General features: G+C 43.3%; 2 protein-coding genes across 5 annotated transcripts in view; one reads left to right on the top strand and one right to left on the bottom strand.

Moving 5' to 3' along the window:
• The window catches only part of EXOSC3 (exosome component 3), a 36,889-nt gene extending 22,175 nt beyond the window's left edge, over nt 1-14,714 (top strand). The window contains exon 5 of the mRNA XM_017949727.3: nt 13,910-14,714. The gene's annotated coding sequence lies outside the window, so the exon portion shown is untranslated. The remainder of the gene's footprint in view (nt 1-13,909) is intronic.
• TRMT10B (tRNA methyltransferase 10B) lies at nt 491-24,164 on the bottom strand. Of its 4 annotated transcripts, XM_021927367.2 has the most exons (10): nt 24,060-24,077; nt 22,073-22,185; nt 15,718-15,932; nt 15,132-15,240; nt 14,076-14,200; nt 11,394-11,546; nt 9,585-9,663; nt 8,850-8,917; nt 3,125-3,248; nt 762-1,868 (listed from the first exon to the last, which is right to left on the bottom strand). In XM_021927367.2, exons 2-10 carry the CDS (start codon nt 22,083-22,085, stop codon nt 1,762-1,764), a joined length of 993 nt encoding a protein of 330 aa, XP_021783059.1. In that variant the 5' UTR covers nt 22,086-22,185; nt 24,060-24,077; the 3' UTR covers nt 762-1,761. The 4 variants fall into 4 exon arrangements, with proteins under 4 accessions (XP_017805214.1, XP_021783059.1, XP_003911542.2 ...); XM_003911493.5 differs by lacking the exon at nt 22,073-22,185 and having other exon boundaries at nt 24,060-24,164; XM_031654334.1 differs by lacking the exon at nt 24,060-24,077 and having other exon boundaries at nt 22,073-22,779.
• Between the last annotated feature and the right edge of the window lie 1,455 nt (nt 24,165-25,619).

The following is a 25,619-nucleotide window of genomic DNA, read 5'->3' as shown; positions in this document are numbered from 1 at the left end:
TGAGTTACTTCACTAAGAATAGCTTCTAATACTATCCAAGTTGCTGCAAAAGACACTTGGTTCTTTTTTATAGCTGAGTAATATTCCATAAGATATATATACACACCACATTTTATCCATTCATTGGTTGATGGGTACTTAGGTTGGTCGCATATCTTTTATGATGAACTGTCTGGCCAGTTTTTAAATAATAGAAAGATACTGGTGTAATTTATTAGGTGATCACAGTTCCTTAGGAATTAAATTGTGAAGGGGAGGGGACAGAGCAGAGAAGTAATCTTTTGGTTCTTTTGAGTTATTGAATACATTTCCTGAATTTGCTAGCTGCTTAACTAGCAAGTTAACCCAAACTGTCAGAGTAACTGAAGCAAATATGTCCAACTGGGACATAAGGAACATGAGATTTGTGTAATAAGCAGGTTATCTAACATGCTCATGTGTCAAAATGTAACACTTTCTAGCCGTTTTCAAGACAGACTTTTATCAATACTGTGTTTGCTTTACAATTTAATCTGTTACAAATACATATGAAGAATCTAGTTGGTACCAGGCTCAGAGAGGATAGAAAGATATGTACACAGATCTGTCCTGTTAGGATCCTGCCATTAGGAAGAGAAGTCCTCCATGCGCATACGCCACAGGGTAAGAGCCATAGGAGGGAACAAAATGCTATGGGGACTCAGTAGGGATAGGTCAGAACAGGCTGGATCCTGCAAAGCTTATTACAGAGCTGGGAGACGATGAGCATGATCAGACAAGGCTGGAGAAAGTCATCCAATTTTATGATGCCAGTTTAGTGAATATTAAACTCTTGATATAACCATTTAAACAATTTCAAGAGGTCTCTCACAAATAGATATACAACAGTTCAATTAGCACATCCAAAGCCATGTGGTTTTGAGGCTAATTCCTTGTTACATAAATTTCTTTTTTTTCTTGAGACAGTCTTGCTCTGTCACCCAGGCTGGAGTGCAGTGGCACGATCTCGGCTCACTGCAACTTCCGCCTCACAGGTTCAAGTGATTGTCCTGCCTCAGCCTCCTGAGTAGCTGAGACTACAGGCACGCACCACCGCGCCTAGCTAATTTTTGCATTTTTAGTAGAGACAGGGTGGTTTCACCATATTGGCCAGGCTGGTCTGGAACTCCCGACCTTGTGATCTGCCCGCCTCAGCCTCCCAAAGTGCTGGGATTACAGGCATGAGCCACTGCGCCCACCACATTAACTTTTTATTACTTATCTGGGCACTTCCTGTGAGCCAGGCACTATGGGAAATTAAAAAGCATTCAGTGTGGTCCTGGACATTAGCTTACTGTGAAGCTCTGAGAATATGTCATGCAAAGGCAATTATGTGCCACTGCCACCCTCTGCCCTGCTCTTTGGTCAAGGTTAACTCCAGCACCTCACTCTTGCAGCTGCAATTTTTTTTTTTTTTTTTTTTTTTTTTTTGAGATGGAGTCTTGCTGTGTCACTCTTGTCAGCCAGGCTGGAATGCAGTGGCGAAATCTCGGCTCACTGCAACCTCCACCTCCCGAGTTCAAGTGATTCTCCCACCTCAGCCTCCCAAGTAGCTGGGACTACAGGTGCATGCCATCACACCTGGCTAATTTTTGTATTTCCAGTAGGGACAGGTTTCACCATGTTGGCCATGCTGGTCTTGAACTCCTGACCTCAGGTGATCTGCCCGCCTCGGTCTACCAAAGTGTTGGGATTAAGGCGTGAGCCACCATGCCTGGCCACGCACCTGCAATCTTAGGCCCATCATTCCACTGAGTTCCGAAGAATATAGCCTTTTCCTGAAGTAACTCCTTTCTTCAATGCTTCAGGCCAGTTGCGAGTCTCTAAGTAAGTCGACAGGATATCAAACACTGTTAGAGAGTAAACAGAAAACACAGTGACCACACAGAGGAAAAAAAGGATGAGTAAATGAAATGAAAAGGATGTTCTGTAATATTTCATTGAACCTATTCTGCACCATATGTGGTACTAAGGTCCTGCGGGGAGAGAGGCAAGGACACAAGCTCTGCTTACTCTCAAGGACCTCAACCTACTCTGAAAGATACAGGCCTGTAGGGAGTAACAGAAAGGAACACAGTAAAATGGGAACACAGAAGGGCCCTGCCATGGCCTGGGATGGGGAAGGAAGCCAAGATGTTCCTGAACTGAACCCTGAAGATCAAACAGGAATTCAGTGGTCAGTGAGAGGTTAAAAGCAGGGCATTCTAGGTCAAGGGGACAATTTCTTTTCTTCGTCTCCTTTTCCTCCTCCTTGTCCTCCTTCTTCTTCTTACTGTCTCTCTCCCCACCCCCCGCTTCCCTCTCTCTCTCTCTCTCTGAGGCGGAGTTGTGCTCTTGTTGCTCAGGCTGGAATGCAATGGCACGATCTCAGCTCACCACAACCTCCGCCTCCCAGGTTCAAGCACTTCTGCCTCAGCCTCCCAAGTAGCTGAGATTACAGGCATGTGCCATTACACTTGGCTAATTTTGTATTTTTAGTAGAGACGGGGTTTCTCCACGTTGGTCAGGCTGGTCTCGACCACCCGACCTCAGGTGATCCGCCTGCCTCAGCCTCCCAAAGTGCTGGGATTACAGGCATCAGCCACCGCACCCAGCTTTTTTTGTTTTTGTTTTTGAGACAGAGTATCACTCTGTCACCCAGGCTGGAGTGCAGTGGTGTGATCTCGGCTCACTGTAACCTCCACCTCCCAGGTTCAAGCGGTTCTCATGCCTCAGCCTCCGGAGTAGCTGGGATTACAGGCACGCGCCACCATGCCTGACTAATTTTTGTATTTTAGTAGAGATGGGATTTCACCATGTTGGCCAGGCTGGTTTCAAACTCCTAACCTCAGGTGATCCGCCCACCTCAGCCTCCCAAAGTGCTAGGATTAAAGGCGTGAGCCACTGCGCCTGGCCAAGGGGACAATTTCAACTATCTTTAACATAGTTGGTGACAAGGAAGAAAACAAAGAATGCCTCTTGGTGGCCAGAATATGTGTCACGAAGTGCACGCAATAAAGTCCAAGCACATTAGTCACAAGAGACTGACTCAAAGGCCACTTAAACACAGTGCAAAGCAGCAGCACCAGAACTCACACACGCTGGATGGGGGCTGTGTAAGAAGTACCTTGATTGATGGCCAGGATCTCTGAATGATAGTTTTTCCCATTCTGGTTTCTGACCATGTATTCCTGGATTGGCAAGCGTGCGGTCTTGACAGAGTACTCCCAGGCCTTTTGAAATGTCACTTTCTGTAAATACAGTTAAATCTTTTTCTTATAAAAATTATCCATGAGTATATTCCCAATGTAATACAGCTTTAAAAATAAGTACGCTATTGTGGAATGGAAGAAACTGCAGATGAGTTAACTGTCTCAAGAGCTTATGTGACAATATCTTACTTTTGGGGGGTCACTTATCCACAGTCCTCCACTCAATACCACTTAGAACCAAGAGGGAAATAAGCAAAAGAGGCACATCTGCAGCTACAGTAGACATCAAAAGGCCCAAGAAGTCGAATCAATCAGAGCCCATTCTGAGCCCTAACTCAGTAAGACCCAATTCTGGATATCTGGAACTTCCAGCTCATTGCCAAAAGGCAGCATCAAGAGAAAAGGTAGACAAGATTCAAGACGGGTGCACCACTGCAACAAGTGGCATTAAGGTGTGAGAACCGACAGCCCAATTAAAAGAAAGGGGCCAGGTGCAGTGGCTCACACAACACTTTGAGGCCAAGGCCAGAGGACTGCTTGAGCCCAGGAGTTCAAGACCAGCTTGGGCAACAGAGGGAGACCCTGTCTCTACAAAAAAAAAAAAAGAAAATTAACAGGGTGTGCTGGTGTGTGCCTGTAGTCCCAGCTACTCTGGAGGCTGAAGTTGGACAATCACTTGAGCCTGGGACATATGTCAAGGCAGCACTGAGCTGTGATTGCACCACTGCACTCCAGCCTGGGTGACAGAGGAGACCCTGTCTCAAAAATAAAAGGAAGGGCTCTGAAAACTGCAAAAAGGAGTCACAAGAGGTCCATCAACTTGAGGCCATTTAGTGGCAGAATACAGAAACTGATGTCCCTTTATAACATGTTCCTCAGTCATGAAGTCCCTCAGACTGAGTCTTGACTCAGTCAAATTACATTGCTGCCTTGTAAGAAGCACAGGAAAGATTTTCCACCTAAGATTTCAGGATTAAAGAGAAAGGTTCAGATTACTGGGATAATTAACATGCCGAGGCTTGGAAGGGGTCTCAATAGTGAACTATCTTACTCTAACCACCCATCCAATGTCTGTCTATTCTCTATGACTTCTCCTCCAAGAGGCCATATGGCCACTCAATGAACAGCTCTTGTGACAGGGAGTTCATGAATCCTGGGACAACCCACCCAACTTTGATAGTACCAGCTGATAAAAAATTCTTATTGATCTTGAGCCAAATTCTCTGTTTTCTCTGAGACTTCCACTCCTTCATCCTAGGTCTATTCCCCCAAGGTCAGACTATGCAAGTAAGATGGCCATTCAGAAACCTGAAGGCAGTGATCATGCCCCTAGGAATCCTCTGGTCTCCAGATTGTAGCCTCAGTTCTGTCAACTCTTCTTTGACTATGACTTAGTTTCAAGTCCCTTCATCATTCAGGGCAAGTTCTTCTGAACTTGTTCTAAGCTAGTCAATATCATTTTGTTTACAGTCCCATAACTGACTGGCTATCATGAGTGTGGTCTAACTAGGTGGAATAGAGTGAAGTGGACCTAATACCTTTTTGATGCTGACACCTGCTTCTCACTCACATGAAACAAAATTTTAAGAGAGAACTTCCAAAAATGTTTTAAGAGATGCAACTCTGATAAGGACTTAACTGAAAGGATAAAACTCCTTTGCATATATGAGCTATGATACATTTTATAAAAAGTCATTCCTTTATAATCACTTTGAACTAGAGTACAGAATTCAAAATTAGTAGGATATTTGGGTGTTGCCCTAGAAGAGCTTACAATTTAGTTTATGTTCTTTGCACAATGATTCATAATAAAATGAATCTCCTTGAAGAAATATTGTTCTTAGCTTATTTCTGTGAAGAAGCCAAACTCCAATAACAACAAAAAAGTTCTAAACATTTCACGAATCTTCCAGTTATTTTTCAGTTTACAGGTGGACAGATAACGCAACGTATTAAAACTGCACATCTATAAGTCATGCACTTCTCACTGACCCTCTGAACTTAACTGCCTCAAAAAAGGGACTGTTGGCCAGGCACTGTGGCTCATGCCTGCAATCTCAGCACTTTGGGAGGTTGAGGCAGGTGGGTAACTTGAGTCCAGGAGTTCAACACCAGCATGGGCCATATGGTGAAACCCCAACTCAACAAAAAATTAGCTGGGCTTGGTAGCACCCACCTGTGGTCCCAGCTACTTGGGAAGCTGAGGTAGGGGGATCAATTGAGCCTTCGAGGTTGAGGCTGGAGTGAGCTGTGATTGTGCCACTGCACTCCAGCCTAGGCAGCAGAGCAAGGCCCTGTCTCAAAAAAAGAAGGGGGGGGCTGTCACCCTGCTGCAGGTAAGACTAATAAACTTTTAATTAATTATTATTATTTTTTAGAGACAGGGTCTCACTGTGTTGCATCACCCAGGCTGGAGTGCAGTGGTATGACCACAGTTCTCTGCAGCCTCTAACTCCTGGGTTCAAGTAGTCCTCCAGCCCTCCAAAACTTTTTTTTTTTGGTGAGACAGAGTCTTGCTCTGTCACCGGGCTGGAGTGCAGTGATGCAATTTCGGCTCACTGCAACCTCCGCCTCCCCGGTTCAAGAGATTCTCCTGCCTCAGCCTCCTGAGTAGCTGGGATTACAGGCACACACCACCATGCCTGGCTAATTTTTATATTTTTAGTAGAGACAGGGTTTCACCATGTTGGCCAGGATGGTCTTGATCTCTTGACCTTGTAATCTGCCTGACTTGGCCTCCCAAAGGGCTGGGATTACAGGCGTGAGCCACCACGCCCGGCCCAAACTTTTTACTTTGAAATATTTAAAACCTAAGAAAAGTTCAAAACAATAATACAATCAATATTCATTCCTATAATCTAGACTCACCAGTTGTTAATATTTTGCATTTTTTCTCTCTGTATATAAATACGTATTTTGGGCTGGACAAGGTGGTTCATGCCTGCAATCCCAGTGTTTTGGGAGGCTGAGGCAGAAGGATTGCTTGCAGCCTGGAGTTCAAGACCAGCCTGAGCAACATCAAGAGACTTCGTCTCTAACAAAAAAAAAAAAATAGCTGGCCATGGTAGCACGCGCCTACAGTCCTAGGTACTCAGGAGGCTGAGACGGGAGGATTGCTTGAGACCAGAAGTTCGAGGTTGCAGTGAGCTATGATCACACCACCTCACTCAGCCTGGATAACAGAGCAAGACCTTGTCTCAATAAGAAACAATTTGCCGAACCATTTGAAAGTAAGCTGCAGACATCACAATACTTCTTCATTAAATACTTAAGCATGCATCTAAGAACAATGACATTCTCCTACCTTACCACAATACCATTTTCACTTCAAAGAAACTTTTTAATAAATCTGTAATTTCACTTAATACACAATCTATATTAAAATCTGCTCAACTCTCCCCAAACTTTTATAAAGCTTTCCTCTCAATACAGAATTCAAACAGGCTCACATGCTGCATTTGGCTATTACGGCTTTTTAACCGTTTTTTCTTTTCCTAATTGTTTTGTAGAGATAGGTTCTCACTGTGTTGCCCAGGCTGGTCCCAAACTCCTGGCCTCAAGTGATCCTCCTGCCTTGGCCTCCCTAACTGCTGGCATTACAGACATGAGCCACTGTGCCTGGACGAACCTCTTTTAATCTAAAACAGCCTCCTGCCTCAGTTAAGTCCAGTACAATTGTTTTGCAGAATGTCCCACATTCTGATTTGTCTGTTTCCTCATGATTAAATTCAGCTTAACCATTTTCTGGGCCAGGTGAGAGGGTTCACACCTATAATCCCAGCACTCTGGGAGGCTGAGATGGGAGATTGCTTAAGTCCAAGAGTTCGAGGCTAGACACAGTGAGACCCTGTCTCTACAAAAAAAAATTAAAAACGAGGTTGGGCACAGTGGCTCACACCTGTATCCCAGCAATTTGGGAGGCTGAGGCAGGAGGATTGCTTGAGTCCAGGAGTTTGAGACCAGTCTGGGCAACGAAGTGAGACCCTGTCTCTACAAAAAAATTCAAAAACGAGGCCAGGTACAGTGACTCATGCCTGTAATCTCAGCACTGTGGGAGGCTGAGGTGAGTAGATTGCTTGAGTCCAGGAGTTCAAGACCAGCCTGGGAAACATGGCGAGACTCTGTCTCTACAAAAAATATAAAAGTTAGCTGGGCATGGTGGCACATACCTGTAGTCTCAGCTACCCAGGAGGCTGAGGCAGGTGGTTTGAATGAGCCCACGAGATTGAGGCTGCAGTGAGCCATGATCACACCACTGCACTCCAGCCTAGGCAACAGAGTGAGACCATGTCTCAAAAAAATAAATTAATAACTAACTAGGTGTGGTGGCATGGGCCTGTAGTCCTGGCTACTCAGGAGGCTGAGGTGGTGGGAGGATTGCCTGAGCCCAGGAATTTGAGGTGAGGTTGCAGTGAGCCATGATCACTCCACTGCACTCTAGCCTGGGCAACAGAGCAAGGCCCTGCTTCAAAAGGAAAAAAGAAAAAACATTTTCTGGCAAGAATACTTCACCTCAGGAGGCAGAGATTGTACCTCTATGGGTGATACTAAGTTTGATCAAGTTTGGATAAGATGGTGACCACCAGAATGCTTTATTGTAATGGTAAATCTTTGCCTTTGTTATCTGTAGGGTGATACTTTGAGACCATGTAAATAGCCAGTTCCTCCACAACCTTTCTTTCAATTGTCTGAGTCAATGATTATATTAGGAGTGACAAAATGATGATTTTCTAATTCTATTATGCATTTCTTATTAGCTGGCATTCTTCTGTAAGCAGCCCCTGCTCATTTTTTAGATGATCACTATGGAGTCATGGAACACTAATGTTTTTAAAATAAATTTAATTTAATTAACCTATCATCTGTGTTAAATATATGTACATCTCATACATACAGGAACAAATAGCACACATCTACATATATGTAAAATATACCCACACATATTTTGTGATCATATAATGTCTCAAGAAGGATACACAAGAAAACTTGACATTGGTTGCCTCAGAGGAAGGGAATTGGAAGACAAAGGTAGGAAAAAGACTTATTTTTCACTCTACTCTTTTATATTTATATATTAATCTTTATTATTTAACGTATTATCTATGTAATATGTTAATTAGTAAATATAAACAAACTTATCTTGACAAATAGCTATATAAAAGAAACATATTTCAAAATTCCAGTGACACCCCAATTATTCCTCTAAAACTCCAACCAAAAAAAATGTGGATAATTCTAGGAGTTTGAAGTTTTGGGATAGAAGACTATTTCAGCAGAGAGGTCAACGTGAGAAGGAGCAAACTACTCTCTCAAAGAACAAACAGCCAGTAAGAATGTTGAGTCGATGCTTACTTGTCAAGATCAGAGTTTTCCTTGCAGAACTGGAGAAGCTCAACAATGGCTATTTATGTAATTACCAAATAGTGCCCAGTCCAGTTCCCAACTCTTGATTTTGCTGACATTGCTCATGAGGAGAGAGGGAACTTCACCGGCTAGAGGGCCAGCCTCATGGGGATGGCTTTCTTCCTGTTCCCTCTGAGTTCTTAGATCCTCTAGATGAGATTATGACAGAGCACATGCCTCTAAAAGTAAGCACTGCTTTTTAAAACACAGATGTTGGGGCTGAAATGTAATATTTACCTTCTGAATGCTTTCATCCACAAGCCCACCAAGGATGTAAACTTTGTTTAGATCAACATCTTCAAGAGCTAATGAAAAAATGAAGGCCAATGAGATCAAATCTATTTTATAATTTGTAAATCCAAAGAAAGCAAAATGAAAGAATTATTAACAATAAAAGTAGAAATTCAATAGAAAACAAAAAGAAACTTGCTCAATAAAACCAAAAGCTAATTTTCTAAAATGGCCAATAAAACTGACAAACTGTTGGCATAGCTAATCATGAAAAAGGCAAGCAGACCCAAATCAACATTAGATTCAGAAAGGAAACAAAAGTAAAACTACAGAAGAATGTGAAATAATTATATGAGAATACTATGATCAACTGAATACCAATATATTTTAAAATTACGTGAAATGAATGATTTTCTAGGAAAAAATAGATCTAATGTTGATCCAAGAAGGGCTAGTGGGACAGCTGACCAAGGATACTGGGAAAGACTGGCAGGCAGTACACAAGGCCCGGATGAGCATGGAAACCCTAAGTCTGTGAGCTGTGAGCCACACAGTAAGACATATCAAAGCATCCAGCAAGGCACCTGCCCATAAGAGGAGCGCAGCTCATGTGCATTACTTTTTTTGGCGGGGGGAAGGGGTATCCTTCTTGAGGGGCTTTAATAAATTCTGCCACAGGGAATAATGAAACACAGTGTTAGGAACAATGGGCTATACGAATCCATGCATTCAACTACATACCATGTTCTGAGTCAGGAGTCAGGTACACAAGGGTTTCCAGAGGAAATAAACGAAAGCAGTCTTCTTCTTTTATATCTAGCTGAAAATGCAAACGGTCCAATGTTAAAACAGCTCACGGCCAGGTGGGGTGGCTCACGCCCATAATCCCAACACTTTGGGAGGCTGAGGCGGGAGGATCACTTGAGCTCAGAAGTTCAAGACCAGCCTGGGCAACATGGTGAAACCCAGTCTCTACTAAAAATACAAAACAATTAGCCAGGCATGGTGGCATGTGCCTGTAGTCCCAGTTATAATACTTAGGAGTCTGAGATGCGAGGATGGCTTGAGCCCAGGAGGCGGAGGTTGCAGAGAGCCAAGATCATGCCACTGCACTCTAGCCTGGCTAAAAAAAAAAAAAAAAAAAAAGCTCAAAGTTCAACAGCTAGTTACTGGGCTTTGAGTTTCTATCAGGCATAGCTCTAGGTTTATCAAGGAACTGCATGTGTGACAGACTGACAGCTGCTTCTCAGAAAGTACTTAGTTAGGAGGGAAAGTAGACACAGACATTCAAACCTATTTGAAATGAGACAGCGACATGGGGTTCTGACAGAGGTACGGGGAGCATGTTCCAGGACTACCGATGAGGGAGTAACAACATCAGGATGACCTTCTGGGGAAGGAAATGCTGGAACTGGGTTTCTGAAAGGAGATTTAAAAAAAAAAAAACACACACACAGGGTCTGGCTCTGTCACCCAGGCTGGAGTGCCATGGCACATCTAGGCTCACTGCAACCTCTGCCTCTCAGGTTCAAGTGATCCTCCAGCCTCAGCCTCCTGAGTAGCTGGGACTACAGGCGCGCACCACTGCACCCAGCTAATGTTTGTATTTTTAGTAGAGGTGGGGTTTTGCCATATTGCCTAGGCTAGTCTCGAACTCCTGAGCTCAAACAATCCACCTGCCTCAGCCTCCCAAAGTGCTAGGATTACAGGTGTGAGCCACCATGCCTGGCCTCAAAAGAGATAATACTGACATACACAAAAGGAGAAGAACTCAAAACTGAGGGAATCACCTAAGAAAGGCAAGAAGACAGGAAAGTAAGGGAACTATGTGGACCTGTAAAAGGAACTGTTTGGCTTCTGTAAAATAATCATTTTAAAAAGTACATAGAAGAAAACTGGAACTAGCTGCACTGCAAGAGAGACTGTGAAGACAGTAACAGCAAAACAGCTGGCTGTGCAGCCCTGTGCAATGCACCCTTCACATTCATCTTCCATGGACCTTCCTGGGGAAGGCCACAACTGCTCAGTCTCAGCTACACAATGCTGAGAAGTGAAATACACACTGGGCATTTTCAGTGACATTTCTGAGAAACTCATCTGGATTCTTGCATGTATATGTATCACTAAATGTATGAGATCCTAAAGAGAGGTGAAAAGTACCTTAGTACTCCCTAAAACTTATCTTAAATTTGCATTACTTCTAAAAGGATTCCTTCTCTTCCCCCAAAACTCATGTTTCCCAATTCACCATTAATGAGAACAAGAAAGGAGTCATGGAATTTCCCAAAAATATTCCTGGAGTATACAGTCTAGCATAAAATATACAGGATACAAAATATAGTCCTAGACTCTGGTAACAGTACTTTGCCAATGCAGTAGGAGGATGAGAAAAAATTTTAAATGTAAGACCTAATGAGAGGTTCTAAACTTTTTAGACTTCAATACTGAAAATATAACATTATATATATGAAAAAGTAAATTTAAAAAAATACTATTACCCACAAAAACTTTTCAGATGACAATTCAAATAATATGCAAAAAGAGACTTACCAGGTAACTAGAAAATCCATCATTCATCCTCACACACTCTTCATAAAGGGGACTGTCTATTGTGAATCCAGTGAGGCAGATCCAAAATGGCCTGTCAGCTTTTTTGTTTGAACCATACAACCTTCGAATCTGTCCAGCCAGTCTACTTAATTCCTTCAAAGAAGTAAGAACAACTCAGGGCGAAAACATGGCAACTCACTCTAAATTAGCTATCAAGAAATGGCTACAGTAAGTTCACTGAACGCTACTCCAGAAAACCCCATGAACTAGGAGTACATGTGTGCGTGTGTTATACCTCATGGTATCGCACCTTACAGACAAGAGATAATGATACGAGTCCGGAAACAGTGAGGTAGTGGAAAACTGAGAATCTGCCCTCTTGCTGGCCCTGCTGTTAAATGTTTAATATATGAAATTCTTATTTTAGCTTTTATCTAAAATCTTACATAATACTATTTAAGTTATTAAAGAGGTTTGATTAATATACAGAAATGTTTATAGAACATCAGATAAATTTGGTACCTTCTTCCTAACTTCAGGAGATGCAATAGGGTTGGAAGTTTTAACTTTTTACCCTGAATCACAGACAATGCTCTTACATAAAAGCAGTTTCACAATTTAGCTTGATTTGTTGGATAGGAAAAAAAGACTCTGGGTTTGATTTAATCTGCTATCTTAATTAAACAGTATGGATTTTTTTTTTGAGACAGGGTCTGGCTCTGTTACCCAGGCTGGAGTGCAGTGGTACAATCATAGCTCACTGCAGTCTCAAATTCCTGGGCTCAAGTGATCCTCCTACCTCAGCCTCCTGACTAGCTGGGACTACAGGTACAGGCCACCATACCTGGTTAATTTTTAATTTTTTAGAGACAGGTTCTTGCTGTATTGCCTAGGCTAATCTCAAACTCCTGGCCTCAAGTGATCCTCTTGCCTTAGCCTCCCAAGATGCTGGGATTATAGGCAGGAACTCCTGGCCTCAGGTGGTCCTCTTGCCTCAGCCTCCCAAGATGCTGGGATTATAGGCAGGAGCCACTGTGCCCAGCCTAATAGTAGGGAATTCTTGGTTAACATTTTTAGAGGGCTAGAGTTAGAAGTTTCAGGTAAGAACCTCAGATCTGCAGTTTTCCTAACTTATCTGAAAAATATGCAAACACTAGCACATACAATAGATGTCTGAAAAGAGAGTTTAAAATTTACATACTGTGATGTAAGGCCTAAAATTAAGGCCCAATATTATGTGCTGCCTTGACATCTGTCAAAACTGGGAATACTTCAAATAGCCTAATAGTAAGCTCCCCTCCCAACTCTGCTCCCGTAAATAAGGTCTCCTAGCTTTAAAAAAAAATCCTTTTTATGAAGGGTCCAAGGCATAGTCTCTGTTTATCCCTAAGGAGTGAGTTTTAGTTCCCTGCCAGCCCATGGAATTCTCCAAACAAGCCAATCACATCCTCCTATAGTAACCAGGGGGCACCTCACCCCCTAGATACTACAAAGCCCACCTCACACAGCCCCTTGTTGTTCATTCTGTTCTTGATTACAATCCCCACTTGGCCCTGTATGGTATACAGTATCTTTCTCCCCTGGGCTGTAAGTATATGAGACTCAGGAACTGCTGTGAATCGCATCTGTCCAGTGTCAGGTGTCATGCATTCTGCCATTCTCAGAACTCTAGTGTAGGAATCCTTCCCTCATCAATGGGGTGAATGAGCATCAGTTAAAACGCATACATTGAGGCTGGGCATGGTGGCTCATGCCTGTAATCCCAGCACTTTGTGAGGCAGAAGCGGGCAGATCACCTGAGGTCAGGAGTTTGAGACCACCCTGGCCAACATGGCAAAACCCCATCTCTACTAAAAATACAAAAAAGTTAGTCACGCACGGTGGCTCACAAGGTCAGGAGATTAAGACCATCCTGGCTAACATGGTGAAACCCCATCTCTACCAAAAATACAAAAAATTAGCCAGGCGTGGTGGCAGGCGCCTGTAGTCCCAGCTACTTGGGAGGCTGAGGCACAAGAATGGCGTGAACCCAGGAGGCGGAGCTTGCAGTAAGCCAACATCGCATCACTGCACTCCAGTCCAGGCCACAGAGTGAGACTCCGTCTCAATAAAAAAGAAAAAAAAATTAGTCGGGTACGGTGGTGGGTGCCTATAATCCCAGCTGCTCAGAAGGCTGAGGCAGAATAATCGCTTGAACCCGGGAGGCAGAGGTTACAGTGAGCTGAGATTGTGCCATTGCACTCCAGCCTGGGTGACAAGAGCAAGACTCCATCTCAAAAAAACAAAAACAAAAAAACAAACACGTTGCAAAAAGTTCTTCCACCAGCTAATCTTCCCACAACGTGCTACCAAGCAAATACTCCTCTTCCCAAAGATTCAGTGTCTGGCAAACTGAACCTGAAAGGTTCCATCCAGACCGAGGACATCATGAACAAAGAGGCAAAGATGTTGGGCTTGAAACAAAAGACAAGGTAAAAATTTGCAAACTAAACCAAACTACATATATTCTCTTCCAGATTCTTTACAACAGCCACCTTGGAACTGAGTAATCCAGTATAGGAAATCAAACACTTTCCTAGTTTTCTAAGGAATCCCAGAAGCTGGAGTTGGCCATATTCTTTGTGAAAGCTGCACCCTTCTGGGCCTCCCTCATGCGAGCAGGAATTCCAGTGGATGTTCTACCTTCTTTGACATGTGGTGGGTCATACTCAAATCGATACACAGTCTTGGTCCTGAGTGTTTGGCTTCCAAAAGTTTCTCTTTGGTTAGAGCTCTCAGGAAACGTTTGCTGTGCTGGGGGCAGATGCCTAAAGCAGAAAGATCAAAAAGAAATAAAAGTGGAAAACCAGAGGAATAATACTATATAAGAAACAAATCTCCCTAGCCAGGTGAGTTTTGTTTTTGTTTTTGGTTTTTTTTGCATATAAAGAGAAACTTGATAGCGGTATAAGGTATTCGTTCATTAGGAGATTTACACATAGCAGAGCAGGGAGGAGTATGGGCTCTGGAGCACACAGCAGGGTTTAAATCCAAATTCAGTTTGTTCACTGATTAGCTAAATTATCTTGGGCGTAATTATGTTACTTAATTTCTCGAAGCCTCAGTCTCTTCACCTACAAAATGGGAATAATAGCTCCTCTCCACTGAGGTAATCCACGTAAAATTCTTAGAACTGAACCTAGCACAGAGTACTGAATAAATGATACTGTTGCTGGTATCATTCCATCTATTCTGAGCTTATAAACACATACGCTAATCAGACAGTTTATATTTGAAACGCCACCTTAAATTTTGCTTCTTTTTTTTTGAGACGCAGTCTCACTCTGTCGCCCAGGCTGGAGTGCAGTGGCTCAATCTCGGCTCACTACAACCTCCACCTACCAGGTTCGAGATTCTCTTGCCTCAGCCTCCCGAGTAGCTGGGACTACAGGCGCCCACCACCACACCCGGCTAATTTTTTGTATTTTTAGGAGAGATGGGGTTTCACCATGTTAGCCAGGATGGTCGTGATCCACCCACCTTGGCCTCCCAGAGTGCTGGGATTACAGGCGTGAGCCACCACGCCCAGCCGCAAATTTTGCTTTCTTTGATGTTTTGATTCCCAAGAAAATAGGACAGTGGGTCCCACATCCCAGATGCCTCTTTTTACTTAAACAAAATTCCTACTCTCCTTGGAACATGCAGACACGTTTGCTAAAAAATAAATATGATTATACCAGCAGTCTCATTTATTGTCACCTGGATTTTCTGCACGATTGGCTTTTCTTCGTTCTTTTTCTTGCTTTCTTTTGCTCTTCTTTGCTGCAACTATCTTTTCCCAGTGTCTCTGTTTTCTCTGGACATTTTTCTTATATTATCCAGAAAACAAAATTGTTTGAGAACTTCATAAGCACCAAAAAAGGAAAATGAACATTAGAAACATTTACTTATTTTTTCTCATTTATATATAAAGTTTGGCGAGAAAAAGGAAATTACTCATAAAAACAAACCTAGATTGGATCGTGTTTAGAGAAAACAGAGCCCCAGAAAAAGAGATGTGACCTGGTCAAGGTCACAGAAAATTCATTAGTGACAGGGCCTGGAGTTTAGATTTCCTGACCTTTCAGAGGTGTATCAAAAATTCCTTTTGAACTTTATTTACTTTTCCTATGACTCAAATGAAACTAAAACTTTAAACCAGTTAGCAGAAAATTAATTCATCACTTAGAATACACAAAACTCATTCCCAGTTTCTCTTTTCACTACCAGTATCCATCCTTAAAACAGGGGTGTCTGAGACATTCCATCATTCAAGGCCGATGGCCAGGCAATTCACTACACTCACCGAGCACCATGCTGTACTGCCTGTGGCCAGGGTCTCTCCCTCCTGGCACTCGCCTTCCGCATCAATCTGCAGAAGCTGGAAGCCTTCAGGAAGTCCATCTTCACCTGTCTCCTCTAGGATGCCTTCTTCCCCCTGCAGCACAGGTGATTCTACTTTCTGAGTACTCCCTTCCAATCTCCAGTCCATGTGCTTAGTCCTCTGTTCTTTCAACCAGACTGGAAAAAGGCACAATTATGTAAGCTATTACATTATTTCACTAACATAGGTATCTCCCTACATCCAAATAACAAAGTGTTACTGTGTTACCAAAAGATCAGAAGTGTGTAAAATACTGAACCAGATTTACTGGACTGAGAAAAACTTGTGTCTTCCAGAGAAATGATTCAGCAGAGAAACAGTTCAGTAGTAAGGAAGCCAAATACACTTTTTTTTTTTTTTTGAGACAGAGTTTCACTCTTGTTACTCAGGCTAGAGTGCAATGGCATGATCTCAGCTCACTGCAAACTCTGCCACCTGAGCGCAAGTGATTCTCTTGCCTCAGCCTCCTGAGTAGCTGGGATTACAGGCGTCTGCCACCAAGTCCAGCTAATTTTTGTATTTTTAGTAGAGACAGGGTTTCACCATGTTGGCCAGGCTGGTCTCAGACTTCTGACCTCAAGTGATTCACCCACCTCAGCCTCCCAAAGTGTGGGGACTACAGGCATGAGCCACTGTGCCCGGCCCCAGATGCACTTCTTAAAGGACATGCACAACACCTGACATCTCCAAGCAATCAATGATTATCTACTGCTGCAGTGACAAAGATAACCAAGTTATTTATTGTGTACTTTAAAATGCATTATATGATTTGAGAGTAGGACAGAGATTGCAAAAGCCACATCACCTCCCCCATTATGTTTCAACCAGTTTATTTTCAAAATCCTTCCTTTAGCAAATATTTATTGAATACCTATTATAAATAGGGTACTATACTAGAGACATTCTGGGAGGATGAACCAAAATATACAGTAGAGTGACATGAAACCAAGAATTCTTTTAGGTAGTTGGTATGTATCAGACTTAGTTTTTTTAAACTATGTATTCCCTCCAACTCAGCTGAGTACCACTGCAGTAGAAAGCCACAGTCACCAATGAAAATGTTTAATATCCCTCAGAAGTGCTGAGGTTGAAAACTATGGACAATCACTGTTACAGAACACTTAACAAATGATGTCATAATTTCAAAGTGGAGTTCAAAATCTAAGAACGATATGAGTGAGAAATGCTTTAGTCGGCCAGGCGCGGTGGCTCACGCCTGTAATCCCAGCACTTTGGAAGGCCGAGGCGGGTGGATCACCTGAAGTCGGGAGTTCGAGACCAACCTGACCAGCATGGAGAAACCCTGTCTTTACTAAAAATACAAAATTGGCTGGGTGTGGTGGCACATGCCTACAATCCCAGCTACTAGGGAGGCTGAGGCAGGAGAATCCCTTGAACCTGGGAGGCGGAGGTTGCGGTGAGCCGAGATCATGCCATCGCACTCCAGCCTGGGCAACAAAAGTGAAACTCCGTCTCAAAAAAAAAAAAAAAAGAAATGCTTTAGTAAATGGTCAAGTGTCATAGACCAAGAATGATGTGACCATTACCTATGGCTGGTCCTCTGAGTGTAGTCACACAACCACTATTTTATGAAAAATACATCTTAAAAAGTGTAAGTCTATGCAGTATGATTCATGTACATGGTAAAAAGACCTATTTATAATGAAAAGTAATAATCCACACTCCTATCCCTTCCACCTCTAGTGGCAACCCTTGTTAACCAGTTGTTTTTCGTTCTTTTGGTACTTAACTCCTTAACCTGAACTCATATGCTTATATCATTATTTCATGATTCATCAGCTTTGAATGTATTGACTCGCTATGAAAGCTAAGAATTCAAATCGCTTAAATCAGTCCCTACTATTATTATTACTATTTTTGAGACAGGGTCTCACTGTTACCCAAGCTTGAGTGCAGTGGCACAATCATGGTTCACTACAGCCTCAACGTGCCAGGCTCAAGCAGTCCTCCCGCCTCAGCCTCCCATGTAGCTAGGACTACAGGCATGCATCACAATGCTTGGCTAATTTTTAAATTTTCTGCAGAGATGGGGGTCTCCCTATGTTGCCCAGGCTGGTCTCCAACTCCTGAGCTCCCACCTCGGCCTCCCAAAGTGTTGGAATTACAGGTGTGAGCCACTGCTCCCAATCAACCCCTATTATTTTTATTTATTTTGAGACAGAGTCTCACTCTGTCGCCCAGACTGGAGTGCAGTGTTGCGATCTCAGCTCACTGCAACCTCCGCCTCCCAGCTTCAAGCAGTTCTCCTGCTTCAGCCTCCCCAGTAGCTGGGATTACCAGGCCCGGCTAATTTTTGTATTTTTAGTAGAGATGGGGTTTCACCATGTTGGTTAGGCTGGTCTCGAAGTCCTGACCTCAGGTGATCCGCCCACCTCAGCCTCCCAAAGTTTTGGGATTACAAGTGTGAGCCACCGCACCTGGCCTATTATTTTTAATTCTTCATTAGTTACCTTGATTTTGAAATTTTTTTGAGATCAGGTTACCTTGATCTTTACATTTCTCTGGCAAAGATTTTAAGAGTACAGTTTAATGAATTTGTGTGTGTGGTAAAATATATTAACTCAATGAGCTTTAACAAATGTCTAAGGCCTGTGTTACTGACAATCCTGTCAAAATATGGAACATTTTCATCACCCTGGAAAGTTTTTGTTATTTGTTTTTGAGACGAAATCTCACTCTGTTGCCTAGGCTGGAGTGCAGTGGCATAATCTCGGCTCACTGGAACCTCCACCTCCTGGGTTCAAGCGATTCTCCCACCTTAGCCTCTTGAGTTGCTGGGACTACAGGCGCGCACAACCTTGCCCAACTAATTTTTGTACATTTGGTAGAAATGAAGTTTCACCATGTTGGCCAGGCTGGTCTCGAATTCCTGACCTCAAGTGATCCACCACCTTGGCCTCCCAAAGTGCTGGGATTACAGGCGTGAGCCACCGCGCCTGGCCTCACCTCAGAAAATTTAACTTTCTTCTCCACTTTCCAAATCAGTCTTCATCCCATTCCCACAACTTGCCAAAGGCAACCACTATTGTTTGCTATAACCATGAATTATCTGTATCTATTATACAACTTCATATAAATAGATGCAAACATTATGTACTCTTTAGCACTTGACTTTTTTCCCCTTAAAATATTTGAGATTTACACATGTATGTATCAGTAGTTGCTTTTTTATTGCTGAATAGCATTCCACTGTATGACTATATCACAATTTATTCTGTTGATGGGCATGTGAGATTTTTTCCAGCTTGGGGAATAAATCTGCTATGAACATTTTCATAGATGTGTTTTTGTGGACATATGTTTTCACATCCATTGACTAAGTTTTAAGAGTAGAATTGCTAGGTCATAGGACAGGTGTGTATTTAACTCATAAGAAACAACCATCCATTTCCCAAAGTATTATACCATTTTACACTGCCTGTCAGCAATGTATGAGCATTCCAAATGTTCCACAGCATCACCATCTGGGGACCCCTACGCAGATTTCTGGAGCTCCTTTGCTACACAGCTCCCTCCTTGCCAGTACCCTGCTGTATGCAGCCATCTCAGCAGCCCTAAACTCAACTGTTTCCTCCACTCAATGACACCGATGCACTCTGTATGGGCTCCATGTCACTATATACCCTCAGGTAGAAAGCCAGGGTGACTGTGGGGCTTCGCTTGTGTGTTTCTTCTCCCTCAAGGATTACAGTCTTGTCCTGACTACTGCCCAATACCTGAAAACAATTTCTTCATATCCTTTGTCCAGTTTTATAGTTTATTGTAGGAAGGTAAGTCCAATACCCATTCCTTCTGTCATAACAATTACCAGAAGTCTTTAATACTTTTAAGAATATTTTTAAACTTCTGTTTCTTGTTCAAGACATAGTATTTCTGACTCCCCAATATCTTTAGGCTGTGAACATAAACACCCTTATATTTCTATCTCTGTTCCTCCTTTAATTTTCCAACTGAGCCTTTAATTTTATATGGTCAAGGTAGGTTTTACATTTTGCCCTGACAAAACAATTAAGTGCTTTGTCTATCCCTGTGGTATTTTCTAAAATTTGTAAGCCAAATTTGTAAACTATTTTTTGAGATAGGGTCTCAACTCTGTTGCCCAGGCTGGGGTGCAGTGGTGCAATCACAGCTCACTGCAGCCTTGACCTCCCATGCTCGGGTGATCCTCCCACCTCAGCCTCATGAGTAGCTGGGACTACAGGTATGCACCACCATACCCAGCTAATTTTTGTATTTTTAGTGGAGACAGGGTTTCACCATGTTATCCAAACTGGTCTGGAATTCCTGGGCTCAAGCAATGCACCTGCGTCAGCCTCCCAAAATGCTGGGATTACAGGTGTGAGCCACTGCACCCGGCTGTAAACTGCATTTATATTATTATAACTCCATAAATATCATTCACTGTAGAGATGGCTAGTGTCCTAGAATTATATTTTCTTTTCCATTTTGACTCCTGTGTTTGGAAAACATTTCTAGTGTTGAGTTCACATTGCCTTTTTTCTTGTACTCCATCAAATGCTCAAAATTGGGCCAAATTGTAGTTGTTTTCAGTTCAGACACACTTAAATAGGTTTAAGTGGAAAAATAGCATTCTTAGAATTCAGACACACTTCCTAGCTTGCCACTTGTGAATGATGGGACAATATCTAGAAGATTTAAGTCTCTGCCATAGAGTCTTTCCACGAAATGGGATTAAAACCACCTCACAGGATTGTTGCAAGAATTAGATACCTTTCACTTACTGATATAAAACAAGTACTCACGAAGTACTTGCTGCTGTTAACTACTATTCACAACCCCTTCAGTGTTGTTCTTACAGTTGTTCTTAAAAGGTAAATCTTCTGAGTAGTTTTGGTTATTCGTGACATATCATGTGAACATGTGACCACCAGATACATTCCTGAAGATGACCAAGTAAATTACCTTCCAGATTTTCAAAATTATAGATTTGAAATTTGTGTCCATTTGTCTGCCTAGGCTAAAGTTCATTTCTGTTTAGAAATCCTTTAAAACCCAGTACAAATTAATTTTTAAACATATTTACAACAGACTCTATCACAAAGAATTAGTGGCATGTATAAAATTTCATAATGTATGTAATATTTCCAGAGAAATGAGGAAAATGCCAAGCTGGCTGGGCGCAGAAGCTCATGCCTGTAATCGCAGCACTTTGGAAGGCTAAGGAGGGAGGATCCATTGAGCCTAGGGGTTCAAGAGCAGCCTGGGGAACAAAGTGAGACCCCATCTCCATAAAAAATCATTAGATGGGCATGGTGATGCACACCTGTAGTCCCAGCTATTGGGAGGCTGAAGCCAGAAGATCGCTTGAGCCTGGGAGATCGAGGCTGCAGCGGGCTACAATGAAGTGCCATTGCACTTCAACCTGGGTAACAGAGCAAACCATGTTTCAAAAACAAAACAAAAAATCCAAGCTATTCTTAAACATTTCAGAAGCACTCCACATGAATGAACAGTGAAGTTGATTTTTTATTTTTTATATATATATATATATATATATATTTTTTTTTTTTTTTTTTTTTAAAGATATAGGTCTTGCTATGTTGCCCAGGCCAGTATTGAACTCCTAGCCTCAGGCCATCCTTACACCTCAGCTTCCCAGTTACTGGGTAGAGGTGTGAGCCACTGTGCTGGCGCATATATATATATATATATATTTTTTTTTTTTTTTTTGAGATAGTCTTGCTCTGTCACCCAGGCTGGAGTGCAGTAACATCATCTCGACTCCTTGCAACCTCCACCACTCAGGTTCAAGTGACTCTCATGTCTCAGCCTCCCGAGTACCTGGGACTACAGGCATGAACCACCACACCAGGCTAATTTTTTGGTATTTTTAGTAAAGACCAGGTTTTGCCAAGTTGGCCAGGCTGGTCTAGAACTCCTGATCTCAAGTGATCCGCCCACCTCAGCCTCCCAAAGTGCTGGGATTACAGGAGTAAGCCACTGCACCCAGCCCATAAACATGTATTTTTAACAAAAGATATCTAGACCCCTGTTATGACAGTTTTTTAGATGACTGAACAGACTTTGTTATGCCAACCATCAGTCACCTGCATTTTTCTGCATATAGGCATTCAGAAAAGAACAAATGAAAAGATAAAGATAAACTAATCCTTAACTGACAATTTCATTTTATTAGGGTGAGAAAACCAACACCAATTTGTTAAATAAATGCTAATTTGTTAATAGCCATGTGATCTCTTCCTCCTTTAAACTTCAAAGCATTTTGTATTTTTACCTGTGTTGACCATTCATTAGTTCATAAACATTCCACTGAGCTCCTCCTGTATGCGGGGGCCTGTTGGGGAATGACTGGGAGGCTCTCTGGAGCTCTCTCTGGAGGTAGTCTCGCTGAGGAGGAGAAAAGAGATCGAGGATAGGAGATCCTAGGAGCTACAGACTTCCACTGTTGTTCTTAAAGACTGGAAAGTCTGTGCTGGTATTTTCTCTCCTATCAAACTGAATTCCTTTGTAGGAGGGCTTATACCTACATTTACCTAAACACTGAAGAGTTCACAGTATAGTTCCTTGAAAACAGCAGTGTTTATTTTTTGTTGAATTGAACTGAAATTTACCGCCACCACTCCCACTCCCTTCCTTTCTTTTCCCCTCGTTTTACCTCATGCTTCTCCAAATCTCTGTAGTCCCTGAGAACGTTTCTTAGACCAGGAACTTGGGATGCAATAATCTTGAAAATCAAATAAAAACAACTCCAACCACCACCAGAAGAGTAATAAAACAAGCTAACACTCCTGAAGGCAGAGCCCACCTCTTTTGTATCTTTGTGTATCTGTTAACTGGCACAAGGCCTGGAACAGAATGGAAGCTCAGTAAATACTGATTAGGTGATTGCCACCTAGGGATCCTCAGAAAGCAAAGGTGAAGTTGGACATCACAGAAGCAGAGATCTGCTCAATCTGTGTGGGGCATTATCTACGCCCAGATTTAGCTTTTTTTTTTTTTTTTTTTTTTTTTGACATAGGAATTACCATTTTAACCATTTGTAAATGTGCAGCTAAAAACACACTAAGAGCATCCACATTGTTTGCCACCATCACTACCGTCCATCTCCAGAGCTTGTTCATTTTCCTAAAGTGAAACTCTGTGATCTTTATGTAACTGTCCATTACCCAATCCTGGCAGCACCTTTACATTTCCTATCTGCATGAATCTGACTGCTGCTCTGGTTTGAATGTTTGTCCCCCTCTCACATTCAGCTTGAAATTTAATTGCCATTGTTAACAGTATTAAGAAGTGAGATTTCATTTATTTCCCGTTTCTTCATTCAAAATCTTTTCTGAGCCTCCATTGTGGGTCCAGTGCTCAAAACTGGGACTATTCCTTACTTTCATTCAACAAAGTTACTAAGCACCTGACAGAACAGTACATCCTGGGTACTTGGGGATGACATTCGTTCAGCTTTCATGGGGCTCCAACTATCTGACCCAGCCTTGCATGACAGCTGCCTGTTTCCCCACTAGATTATAAAGCCAGGGAACAATTCACCTGTACACACTTAGTGCTGAGCCTGTGAGCATCCTAAGTGTTTGATAATCATGCTCTTCTGCTTAGAACCCTGCAGTACTCTCCATTTCACTTAAGTAGCCCAAATCCATACAATGACCTATGCAGATCATTAAGGTCCACCTTCCAGTTTCCCCTGCACTCTCTGGTTTGCTGTTCCTCAAACATACCCTTCAGGGCCTTTGCGCTCGCCATTCTCTTTACCCTCAATGCTCTTCCCTCAGACACTTACAGACTACCTTCCTCCCCTCATTCAGATTTGTACTATCCAACATAACTTATTTATTTTTTGTCGGAACCTCCTCCATCCCTACAATGTAGGCAAGTGTTGTTTGCTTATAGACGCTCAATAAATACTTGCTGAGTTCATAAATACTCCACTCCGCACCCTCACCCTAGGTTGGCAGAGGCCTCAGACCTTTGCTAGCCCAAGTCCCACCTGATGGGCACCTACGCTGCCGCTAAATGATGGCACATCGACTCCAGCCCGAGAGCACCCCGCCTGCGGGTGCCTCCCAGCCCACAAGCTGCGGCGCGTGCGAGTAGAGGCAGGAAGGGAAAGCCCAGGAAGGTAGTGTACCACAGGCCACATGACTGCTAAACGCTGCTTTCCCAGCGTCCGCCCTGCCGCGAGGGAGGCGGCTGTCCCAGGCTGAACCCCGCAGCCCCCAGTCAGCCCCCTAAACCAGCAGACAGCTTACCTGATCCCGTCACCCCAGGCAGCAGCGGCGGCGGCGCCTTCGGATTTCGCCTCCGGCTTCGCTTCCGCTTCCTAACCCCGCTCGGAATGGCATCCTGGGAATTGTAGTTTTTCATCTGCCGGCCGCTCGTGGGGCCGGGCCGGCGCGGAGGCTGTGGCTTCTGCTCCCAGCCCGGGCTCTGGGGAGCTGCGTCCAGCCGTGGGGCCGGGCCGGAGCGGAGGCTGCGGCTTCTACTCCCAGCCTTGACGCTGGGGAGATGCGTCCCGCCGTGGGGGTTGCCCGCCTTCTCTGAGCCCCGGTTTCCCCGTCTGTTAGACGGCGATCACAACCCCAACCCCTTGCCAACTTCACAAGGCTCCTGCAGGTGACCAGGTGCTATGTTGGTTGTCAAGGGCTGGACATTATGGATATTGCGAAACTGGGGTGTGTGAAACAAAAAGAAAAACAAAATTCTAAGCCCCGCAGCCGACTGAATGGACCTCCCTCTCGGCCAAGGGGATTCCAAAGAAACATGAAAAACTAGTTAAGGCCACGTTGGGAAGCGGGAGCGGAGCGGGGCCGTTGGGCATGTCTGATATTATATCCCGTCCCTTTCGGAGTTTAGACCCAACTGGGACTGGCAGAACAGAATCTTTGTAGCAATAAGATACCAAATTCCAACCTGACATCACATGACAGAAAAAGAAACCAAAAACTTTTACCCCAAAATATGTTTCATTGCCTTAATTTGAAATGGCCCTGCAAAGCTGTTTTGTGTTGGGGGTGCGGGAGGGATTTGCACCTGTAAAAACATCTCTATTACCATAACTAGATCTTTCCCCTCCCAGGTCCTCCCAATTCTGAAGAGATTAACTGAGTCTAGCACCTTTTTTCCCCTTCGTTAACAGGTGAAACCAAATTTGGATCGCCTATCATTCCACAGCCTTGCCCTTCCCCAGGCTTTGCCATAGCCAGCAGAGCCCTCGAGCTGACACAGCCCTTTCCTGAGCACACAACCTCCCTCTCCACTGCCCCAGCGCACAAGAGAGATGTCAGGGCTTTGATCAGGATGATTCCAGCCCCTGGGCACTCTTCTTCCTCCATCAAAGACACGAATCGGCTTGCCCAAGACTTGGCCTCCTTATCAGCCACTCTTCCTTCACTCCTGCAGTCCTAGGGGTCTCACCCATTCAGAGACACTCCAACCTGAATGAGCCCGAACTCCTGTTCAAGAAACTACAGCCTGGTTGGATTCCTCCTTGGCCCGACTTTCCCTCTCTGGACTTTTCTTTCCAGGGCTCCTCCAGCACCTACCACCCATCCCCAATCCATGCTCCAATCCATCCTTTATCAGCTTCCAGGGCGATTTCTTTCTTTTCTTTTCTTTTCTTTTTTCTTTCTTTCTTTTTTTTTTTTTTTTTTTTACAAATCTTTCTTTTTCTTTTTTATTGTTATTTTTTTTTTTTTTAAATAGAGATGGGGTTTCACCATGTTGCCCAGGCTGGTCTTGAACTCCTGGGCTCAAGCGATCTGCTCGCCTCGGCCTCTCAAATTGCTGGGATTACAGGTGTGAGCCACTGT

This window comes from Papio anubis, chromosome 13, assembly GCF_008728515.1.
Source record: "Papio anubis isolate 15944 chromosome 13, Panubis1.0, whole genome shotgun sequence".
Lineage (NCBI taxonomy): Eukaryota > Metazoa > Chordata > Mammalia > Primates > Cercopithecidae > Papio > Papio anubis.
Note: the sequence above shows the minus strand (reverse complement) of the source record. Positions and strands in the feature narration are given on the sequence as shown.